General features: G+C 47.2%; 1 protein-coding gene across 1 annotated transcript in view; it reads right to left on the bottom strand.

The window, feature by feature from the left end:
• Positions 1-11,269, bottom strand: part of GAB3 (GRB2 associated binding protein 3) — a 38,376-nt gene that overhangs the window by 19,056 nt on the left and 8,051 nt on the right. Inside the window, exon 3 of the mRNA XM_015429160.1 lies at positions 5,910-5,965. Within this exon, the coding sequence (XP_015284646.1) occupies positions 5,910-5,965 (56 nt within the window). The remainder of the gene's footprint in view (positions 1-5,909; positions 5,966-11,269) is intronic.

The following is an 11,269-nucleotide window of genomic DNA, read 5'->3' on the forward strand; positions in this document are numbered from 1 at the left end:
CACAGTCAATATAACTGCAGTCATCCTCACAACAGCCATGCGAAGTAGACCAGCATTATTATCCCCATGTTACAGATTGGGAGTGGGTAAAAGGTAAAGGTAAAGGTTCCCTTGCTCGAAAGCCAGTCGAGTCCGACTCTAGGCTCTTCAAAGCCGAAGAGCCAGCGCTGTCCGCAGACGTTTCCGTGGTCATGTGGCCGGCATGACTAAACACCAAGGTGCACGGAACGCTGTTACGTTCCCACCGAAGTGGTACCTATTGATCTACTTGCAATCTCTTGCTTTTGAACTGCTAGGTTGGCAGGAGCTGGAACTAGAGACAGGAGCTCATTCTGTCATGCGGGGTCTTGAACTGCTGAACTACCGACCTTCCACAGCCTGCAGTTCAGCGTCTTAACCACTTGAGCCACCGCAGCTCCATGGGAGTGGGACTGAGGGGAAAAAAATACTTGGGAAGGCCACCTAGAAATTTGAGGCATTGACTTTCCAGACCACAGGATATAGTTTAATAAAGTCAAATACTTTTAATGGCATAGCAGTAAGATACACAGATGTACAATAACACGACATGGATATATAAGACATTATAAGCAATATGAAACAATCCTTTACTAGAATAGATCTATCTTTGACTACTCCGGCAAGAAACTTGGCCACTATAGCTCTAATATTAGGATTAGCATCCTTTAGTAGATTTTGAATAACGTTTTCCCTATTAGAACTATAATTAGGAGGAAATAAAGATGACAACAATTCTTTGCGTAAGACTGAGTGAAATTGACAGCCAAAAATAATATGATATATTGAGTCCACAGATCTTAAAGGACAAGAACATAACCTTTCATGAAAGGGAATTTTCTTAGACCGACCTGAAAGCTCTTTTGAAGGGAACACATTTAGACTTGACTTGACATTTAGTCAGGCTAGTGTAAAGGCTCTACGGTGCAAAGGCTGGACTAAGTTGTGAAGATAGTGGGCTATCTGGCCATAATGAATTGGGAGATTCAACTGAGCCTGAGAAAATATGCTAAATTGTGCAGGACATAAGACTTGAAGTTCCAGGTAAAGCAGTCTCCATTTAATAATCTGGAAAATAGAGACTTCATCCAATGAGTAAAAGGTAAAGGTTCCCTTGCTTGAAAGCCAGTCGAGTCCGACTCTAGGGTTGCGGTGCTCATCTCCGTTTCAAAGCCGAAGAGCCAGCGCTGTCCGAAGACGTTTCCATGGTCATGTGGCCGGCATGACTAAACACCAAGGCGCACGGAACGCTGTTACCTTCCCACAAATTTAAAAGTCAATAACCAACATTTAGTAATTATAAAATGTTGGCCTAATTCCAAACAAAGAGAGGAATATGGGACGCAGAGATGTCAAGAAATTGGCGATAAATACAGGCCTGTAGTCTTTCAAGATTGTTATGAAAGCCTGTTATCCAAACGGGAATTCCATATAATAGTTGGAAGAGAATTTTAATTTCAAAGATCTTTATGGCGCCCGGTAAATATTGATTCCCTTTGGAATAAAAGAATTGTTTAAGGTCTGAAACAGATAGTTTAACTAAAGAAATATTACAGGATCTATGGATTGACCATTTAAGGATCAACCCATAGATATAGTTTAATATAGTTTAAAAGAATTCAGTCTGAGATTTTTACATGGTTACGATGATAATCTTCTAAAAAACTGATTTATGCAATAGTCAAATGTAGGCTCGCTCACAGCTTTAATGCTAGCAGCTCTTTTGGTTCACAAAGTAGAATTTTTGCTCACAACACTCCACAGCTTAGAGGGAACATTGTTTTCCTCTAAGGTTGTTCTCCGTGGCCTTGCTTCTTGATGTTCCTGTCTTCTGAGGCCCAGCACTGTCAAGTCACAGCTGACCTATGGTGACCCCGGAGGGCTTTCAAGGCAAGAGACATTCAGAGGTGGTTTGCCACTGCCTGCCTCCAGGTCTCAGTCCAGGACTTCTCTGGTGGTCTCCCATCCACATACTAACTAGGACCAACCCTGTTTAGCTTCCAAGATTTGACAAGATCAGGCTAGCCTGGACTACCCAGGTCAGGGCTTTTTCTGTGGTGGCACCCAATTAGATTGCCCTGCCCAAGGTAATTTTCAAGAGACGGGGGGAAAGAAGAGGGGGCCCACCATGAATCAAGCCCTGTGCTGCCCCCAGCCAGCGTTAATGTACCTTTAAGAGTAGTTGCACCTGGGAATTGGAGTCCACAGTTAGGGGTCCCAGAAGCTTCCCTCCGACTGGCTCATTAAGAGTAATTTCCTGAGCTCAGAGGCGCAAAGATAAGAGTTTTATTGTTCTTTTCCATTTCTTTGTCCATCAACCCTTACTGCAAGGAGAGGGGAAGCCCATCTCTTTCCTCACCACGGCCATAGGATTGACCAAGATCAGAAAGATGTAACCCTCTATCCGGTTGTCAGCTCGATCCCATCACGTAATTGAATTCAACTCTGAAAACTCTCTCAGGGCCAGCGTCCAGACAAGCCCTGAGAATATGCAAGTAAAACCAGGCCTGTTGGGCAGGTTAGATTTCCAACCGCTTATGTGCATAACTGTACTTGAGTTGCATGTTTTTGTTTGTGCTTAGCAGGGCTATTTTTGGGCAGGAACGCACAGGAACAGAGTTCCGGCTGGCTCCCGAGTTGGCCACGCCCAGCAGGAACTCATTATCATAACAGGCCACACCTAACAGCAGAAACTCATTAGGATTGGCTACCTTAGGGGTGTGTGGCCTAACATGCAAAGGAGTTCCTGCTACAAAAAAGCCCTGGGTTTTGACAACAAACAAGGTAAACAGAATAACAAGCAAAAGGTGGGTGTGGCTGGATAACCACACTTCTGGTAACATGGGGGTGCGGCCTAATGTGCTAATGAGCTGTGCTGTCAGGGGTGTGGCCTAATATGCTAATGAGTTTCTGCTGTTGGGTGTGGCCTATTATGTTAATGAGTTCCTGCTGGGCTTCTTCTACAAAGAGCCCTGGTGCTTAGCATTGTTAAAAAAAAGTTCTGTCATTGTCCTTTAAGAGGCTGTCTGCTTGAATGACTATAAGTCACTTAAGATAGAAAAAAGTTTATTTGAAAATTATTTCAATGCATTTTCTTGATATACTCTGCGCCTATTGTCATGGTATTTGCCAGTCTCACTGATGATTAAGAACACTTTCCCTCCTGCACTGTGATGCATGGAAAACATTCCCACGTGGTGCACCAAAGAATGAAAGGCACTCGGACCATCTCTCGGGAGCTCCTGGCACTTTGGGGCAGAAGTTTCAATTGGGGCTGGCATCAGGGGTTGGCGGGCATAATTTACACACGTGCTGAAAACCAAGCCTGATGGAGGACCCAGTGATCCGGGCACTGGATGGAGCTCCTACTCCCAAACAGGGAAAATGCCCAGAGGCACCCAGCTTAACATGAACATAAGAGAAGCCATGTTGGATCAGGCCAATGGCCCATCCTGTCCAACACTCCGTGTCACACAATGGCCCAAAGCCAGGTGCCATCAGGAGGTCCACCAGTGGGGCCAGAACTCCAGAAGCCCTCCCACTGTTGCCCGCCAAGCACCAAGAATACAGAGCATTATGTGCATTACTCTGTACTTGCCCACGCTGAACCCCACTTGCCATGTTGATGCCCACTCACTTGCTCAGCCTCCATGGGGCCCCAAAGCCCTGTTCCTATGCGACAAACACCTCTTCCTCATTCCCTCCATTGTTCCTGTCCTGCACTCTGCCAGCAGGGCCAGTCAGGTCTCCTTAGGTGGTACCAGACCCTCGGCCCGGGAGCTGGCCAGGCTCTGCACCGGTTGATCCAGCAAGTTTCCCCTTCCCAGCTGAGAGGGAAGCCGCTCCAGGGACTCATCTTGTCCAGGTTTAACTGGGGTCAGAATCCTGCAAAAGACTGCATCCCCTGGGGGCGTGATCTGGCCCAGGAGGTGGAGAACGGGCTGCCAGCATGGCACGGTGTCTCTGATGGGCTATCTTGGCGTGAGTCTGCTGTCTCTGCTGGGTGGAGGTGGATCCTGGTGAACTTATGGACCAAGTCCTGGACTGGTATTTAGTTGCCCCAGGATCGGGGGGGAGGCGGGGGGGGGGGAACAGAGGGAAGTTCTGGTGAGGGAACTCCACCTGCAGGCTCCTCAGGGGCAACCTCTGGAACAGATGGGCCAGGGGCATTTACGATGCGGGGGTCTCCTGGAGTTCCCTGCTCTTCCCCAGACCGTGGTTCTAGCTCAGGGTTTCAAGAGCCTAAACCTGCCAGCACCCCCAAATCCTCTTTTTAAATCCAATCCCCTTTTGAATCCATAAACAGCAGGTCAAAGCCAGGCTTTCATCCTGCATAGCTTTGAATGGCCAAAGGGGTGGGGGCTAAACCACAGATCGGGGGAGACCACCCTGACAAAGGGCACGCATTACATATCGGGAGTCGTTTTGTGGTGCCCAGTCCCCTCTTCACACGGCAAATGGCACAAGAGTAGTTACACTCAGTAAAAGCCACATATAGCTGTGCACTTTGTTCCATCATTGGTTCAGGAGTCTCCCTGCATCCATTAAATTAGGCTGGCCTGGCTTACACAGTGCTAGTAGTGAAGGAGGAGGAGGAGGAGGAGAAAAAGAAGGAGGAGGAGGAGGAGAAGGAGGAGAAGAAGGAGGAGGAGAAGAAGGAGAAGAAGAAGAAGAGGAGGAGGAGGAGATTGGATTTATAGCTTGCCCTTCACTACCCAAGGGAGTCTCAGAGCGGCTTACAAACTCCTTCCCCTTCCCCTCCCCACAACAGACACCCTGTGAGGTAAAAGAAGAAGAAGAGGAGATTGGGTTTATACCCCACCCTTCACTACCCAAGGGAATCTCAGAGCGGCTTACAAACTCCTTTCCCTTCCCCTCCCCACAACACAGCAGGTGGGGCTGAGAGAGCTCTGAGGGAAACGGCTCTTTTTCAAGAACAGCTCTTATCAGAGCTACGGCTTGCCCAAGGTCATCCAGCCAGGTGCAAGTGGAGGAGTGGGGAATCAAACCCGGTTCTCCCAGATTAGAGTACGCGCAATTCACCACTACACCAGCCCTCAGACTGCCACATCTCCAGACAACGGGGGAATAGTTCTACCAATGGCCATTAGCTATGACAGCAAGAAAGCAGTACCTCTCAGAATGCCAGATAATAAGGGGTACAAAGAGCTGGAAGGATCTGGCTGTCCTCTGTGGAAACAGGTGCAAAGTCATCTCAGCCCTTTCTCTGCCATCCTGGAATGGTGCTCCGTAGCCAGCTACTCAGCTTGGAAGCAATCGTTTTTAGGTGAGGCGAAAGCGGCTAGGCATCCCATGCAAGACTCCCTCTAAGCTGTGGAGTCTTGTGAGCAAAAGTTCTGCTTTGTAAGCTGCTGGCATTAAAGTTGTGAGCGAGCGATTTGGCTACTACCTAAATTAGTTTGCTCTGGAGTCATCCTGCCTGAGCTAAGGCAAAAATGTGTGAGCCGGTGGCTAAAAAACTGTGAGCTAGCTCACTCGTACTCAGCTTAGAGGAAACACTGATCCCATGGTGTGAGTGTAAAAGGTAAAGGTAAAGGTTCCCTTGCTCAAAAGCCAGTCGAATCCGACTCTAGGGTTGCGGTGCTCATCTCCGTTTCCAAGCCGAAGAGCCAGCACTGTCCAAAGACGTTTCCATGGTCATGTGGCCGGCATGACTAAATACCAAGGCGCACGGAACGCTGTTCCCTTCCCACCGAAGCGGTACCTATTTATCTACTTGCAATTTCTTGCTTTCGAACTGCTAGGCTGTGAGTGTACCTTCAAGCAATTCCTCTCCCAAACTGGTAGGCACTCCCTGAAAATTAATCAACGATGCATCCCTTTTACTTCCCTCCCGGGATCCTTTCAAATTGCCACAAAAGAGCACTTACCAAGTTCAAACTAAGCCGCTTATCCCTGCTTCTTAAGGAATTTTCTTCCATGTCAGCTGCAAAATAAAAAAAAAGGCCAACACTTAGGGATCTTACGAATAAACAAAAACTGAGAAGCATAAAAGAGGGAGGAAGACCTGGAGGAATAATTCTTGCATACAGCACGTGGCTTGAAGGAAATTATAATTCTGTCCAACTTGAAGAATGATCGGCAGCTATGCCAGAAATGGGTGGAGGGTCTCACTTCGGGAAGGGCTCAAGTCTATCACGCCGCCTTTTCTTCACTATAATAGTCACTTTGTACGATTGGAACAAAATCATAAACAGGATAGTAGGAAGCTCTGGCTGGTCGTAGCAAAATTCCCAACGCGACAATACCAATATAATATCTTTTTATTAGGACTAATGAAAATATCACAAAATAGTAAACTTTTGATATACTCTTTCTGAGATATTTGAAAGCTACTCATGATGACTTTGTGATGTTTTTGTTTGGTCCTAATAAACTAGGTAGGAGAAGAACTGGGAAACCTCAGGAGATACACAAATGCAACACGATCCTGTGGGCAAGCAGGGAACAAGACAAAACTGCTTCCAAAAAGGGTTGAACCCAAAGGAGATAACCTGAACAGAAACTGCCTTGTAGTAATCATATTTCATACATTCTAAAACCTGTTCTTGTTCACTTCAGGGATATATGCTGTTGATCAGATGCCTGTGTAACAAGACCAACATCAAAAGGAATCTAAACCAACAGAGAGGATAAGAATTATACTATGGCTGAAGGGGTCAAAAACAGGACATTCAATGATTATACCTTCAACTTGATGAAAGCCACAAAACAAGTTTTTGAACCCGTGGAACTCAAAGTGTACTTTGTCACTATTACAGCCTGTACATGTGACGTGCTTTGTTATTCACTATGTTGGCTTACATAAAAACCCATACTATATATTGATCTTTTTCGTATAAGGGTTGATTCTCCAGCATGCTGTCAGTCTTGTTAAACGGGTTTTGCTGTCAGTATCAGGGCTCTTTTTGTAGAAAAAGCCCAGCAGGAACTCATTAGCATAATAGGCCACACCCAACACCAGGAACTCATTAGCATATTGGGCCACACCCCTGACAGCACAGCTCATTACCACATTAGGCCACACCCCCATGTTACCAGAAGTGTGGTTATCCAGCCACACCCACTTTTTGCTTCTTATTCTGTTTACCTTGTTTGTTGTCAAAACCCAGGGCCTTTTTTTGTAGCAGGAACTCCTTTGCATGTTAGGCCACACACCCCTAATGTAGCCAATCCTAATGAGTTCCTGCTCTTGGGTGTGGCCTATTATGCTAATGAGTTCCTGCTGGGCGTGGCCAACTTGGGAGCCAGCCGGAACTGCGTTCCTGTGCGTTCCTGCCCCAAAATAGCCCTGAGTGTTGTTACATGGGGTTCTTTGAGATCCTTGTACTGAAGCGCATGTCAAAACGTTGCGTGTAACTTGGCCCAGAAGACAGGGTTCTCTTAGCACTTCTGAGGCACAGAAAACGTATGTAACCAGTTAGTGAGAAATTGACTGAAGTTGCCTTATCACTTTGCATTGTGTCATCTGGTCAGCAGCAGCTCTCTGGGCTCGGACAGAGAAAGGCTTTTCCCGACACGAGCCGCCTGGGCTCATTAGCTTGGAAATGCCAGAGATGAAAGCTGGGTCCTTCTGTGGGTGTTCTACCACTGAATCATGGTCCCTTCTCATAGGAAGCCGTCTTAGACCAAGTCGAACCACTTGTCCATCGAGCTCAGCACAGTCTGCTCTCCAAGATCTTTCCCAGAAATTCTCCAGGTAGTTTTTCCCACCCCAGAAACCTGAAATCCTTTTTATAGAAGTTGTGCTCTTGACTGCGGTTGACTGAAGCACTTAATTGGCCTTGTAACAAAAAGACACTTGGGGGGGGGGGGGGAGTGCCAGCCATACATCAGGGCTATTTTTGGGCAGGAACGCACAGGAACGGAGTTCCGGCTGGCTTCAGAGTTGGCCACGCCCACTGCAGCCAAAACCTCTGTGTGCGTGGCTACAGAGGGAAGGCTTGGAGGGTGCCCCCCCCCTGTGACTCCGAGGTGGGTGGGCCGGGGGGGGGGCTGGCCCTGGAAGAATCAGGGAAGCATTTAAATGCCTCCCCGTGCCTTCCCCGTCCCGTCCAAGGGCCAGCTTGCCTGGGCTCCCTGCAGCTGTGGGGTGCCCGGGCAAGCCAAGGGAAGGCACGGGGGTGTGGCCTAATATGCTAATGAGCTGTGCTGGCAGGGGTGTGGCCTGATATGCTGATGCGTTCCTGCTGTTGGGTGTGGCCTATTATGCTAATGAGTTCCTGTTTTTTTTTAAATACAAAAAAAGCCCTGCCAGTCATCATATGCTACGGAAGCTGAACAATTCAAGTTATTAATTCATTGCTGCCCCCTGGCAGGACGTAAGCAATTCTGCATCATATTTACAGGATCTGATGTTTGGTCCTCTGAATAGGTTACTGCGTACCTTTCAATCTTATTGGACTCCAAGGCAGCCCTGTAGCTAAGGACTTGTTAGGGAGGGGGCCTGGGGCCCCCGCCTGCTAATCCAATCAAAGGCTCCAGGGCAAGGGCTGCAGCAGCCACAGCCTCTGGGTCCAGCTCCCCCCCCAAGGAGCCCCACTGCACAGCACCAGGGAAAGCCTCTGAAATCACTGCCCTTGTCCTCCCTGCCAACAGGCTGACAGGCAATCAGGGGGAGTTGGGGTAGGGGAGCCGAGGCTCAGGAAGGGGGCCCATAAAACCTGCTGGGGGGCTAGGCCCCGCGGCTCCCGCGTTAGCTACGGGCCTGCTGCAAGGGTAAGCTAAATCAAAGCTTAAAAGCAATATAAAACCATCATAGCTTTTAAAAAGGTTAGATTCTGCAGAACTATTCCGTGACTGGAGGCATTCTCCTTAGGGTTGCTAGCCCCTTGGTACGAGCTGGGGATCCCCTGCCCCCACCTTCTTTTACCCATCACCACTCTGAGTGTCAGCAGGAGTGGGGGGAAATGGCCATCAGGCCAACGGTGTGACATGACTTCCAGGAGGAACCCAGAAATGACATGGCATCCACCAGGAGAATGGGAGGGTGTAGAGCCTCTCTAGGAATTGCAAAAAATAAACCTCTATGGTTTTACCATAGATTTTTCTGTGATTCCTACAGAAGCATGACTCCACTTCAGGGTTTTCCTCAGAAGTGACATCAGACCATTAGTTTAATAGCCACTGTGCATGCCCTACCCTCCTTCTGGTGCTTCCCAGGCTAACTTTCCTCAAGTGGACAGCGTCATGCCCTGACGCAAGAGGCTCAGAGTAGAGGAAAACACCACAGCGAGTAAAATAGATCGATGGGAAGCAAGCCAAAACCTACTATAAAACTCACTTTAAAATGGCAACAAGAGTTTTAAGCAGCAAATCCCAGCAGTAACTTCTACTAACATTACAATCAGAAGCCCCCCACCCCTTTTTTTTGGTTTTCAAAATTTTATTTAATTAAAGCAATGCAAACATGCATACTGAAAGATATATTACATAAGAACATAAGAGATGCCAATGTTGGATCAGGCCAAAGGCCCATCCAGTCCAACACTCTGTATCACACAGTGGCCAGAAATACCAGTGCCATCAGGAGGTCCACCAGTGGGGCCAGGACATTAGAAGCCCTCCCACTGTTGACCCCCCCAAGCACCAAGATGACAGAGCATCACTTGCCCCAGAGTTCCTATCTATACCTTGTGGCTAATAGCCACTGATGGACCTCTGCTCCATATGCTTATCTAATTTCAATCAATTTCAACTCAGTATCTGTATATTGCACATAACTAGTCTTGTACTCAGTCTAATCTACTTTTCACTTCTAAAACTTATATGATAAGAGCTCAGCCTAAACACCTGTGAATCAAAAATTCCAGATAGTTGGTCTCAGGCAAACTATTGAGTTCTATCATTCAGCAGTAATCTGCATTTGGGTCTACCACTTTAAAACTTTAAAGGTTTCCCACTGGCTTTCATACATACATACATACAATATATCTTACTCCAAAGAACTAAAAGTAGCACTCACAGATCTCATCTTTGCCCAACATGCATGGTTCACACGTACAGGAGAATGAGGTTGTTATGAGTTGGTAGGGAGCACTGTATCACTTCCAACTGCACATGGTAGATTCCAGCTTTCAATGTTCCCTCGTGTAAAAATGTCATGCAGTCAAAAACTAGCATAGCAGGAGAAAGGGTCTACAACATCCAGCCCCTCATGTGCACTCCCAAACTGAAGTGCTGGTTATTTCTCTGCCACTGGGAGCAAAGTGGAGCATTCCAAAATGAGATCTTCTATCTGCAATCTGAAACACCTCTACCACTGCTGCCTCTGCCACTTCATCCTCCTGCATGTGTGAACCAGGCACAAGCATCTGGTAAGAGGGGCAAGATGGTATCTGTGCTGATTAGTCCTTCAACATGGACTAAGGGGAATAAGGGGAGATATGATAGAGGGCTACAAAATTATGCATGGTGTGGAGACAGTGGACAGGGAGAAGCTTTCTCCCTCCCTTATAATACCAGAAACTGGAGTCATCCAGTGATGGGTGGGAGATCCAGGACAGTCAGAAGAAAGTACTTCTTCACAGAGAGCATAGTTAAACTGTGGAACTCACTGCCACAGGATGTGGCGATGTGGGGAAATATTTGGCTGAAGATCTTACTTCTCTGGACAAACTGCTCCTTGATAGACAAAGGCCTCATTGTATTCCCCCCCCCCAATTTCTTGATCACTCTCTGTGAGCAACCAGGTATTGTACAAGCAAACCAAGATCTCCATTTGGATGTTTAAAATGAAATCAAACAAGTGTTCTTTGAAATGTAATGGGGAGCAATTTAATTGGTGGCTGCCACTGAAGGCAATGGGCTTAGAAAGCTCTGACTTTACTTAGGATTGCACTGTAAAGTTCCACTTTTTTTCTACCCATAGGTGTGACTAAAGTTTTCTGGATCAGTGCCAATACCTTCACAGTTTGAAAGTTAATACAATAATCCTTGATTTCATTCCGCAGACATTTAGGCTATTTGTAAAAAGGTGACACCCTTAAGCTACACTTGTTTTGCATGGAAATTTGGTCCCACTGTTTACAACTTGTTTTTAGTTTACTTTTGCAGACCCAGGGGCAAGGACAGGAGCAGGGTGAAGGAGGAAAGACACCAATCACAAACCAGCTGGGGGAAAATTAGGCCAGAGTTTTTATTGAATACACCCGCAAGCACATTGGCACAGCGTGGGGTGGATCCTGTATGGGATGACTCGCCTGCTGCCTGATAAACCCCATCCCCCCCA

The sequence above is a fragment of the Gekko japonicus genome, unplaced genomic scaffold (genome assembly GCF_001447785.1).
Source record: "Gekko japonicus isolate JY-2015 unplaced genomic scaffold, Gekko_japonicus_V1.1 scaffold2684, whole genome shotgun sequence".
NCBI lineage: Eukaryota > Metazoa > Chordata > Lepidosauria > Squamata > Gekkonidae > Gekko > Gekko japonicus.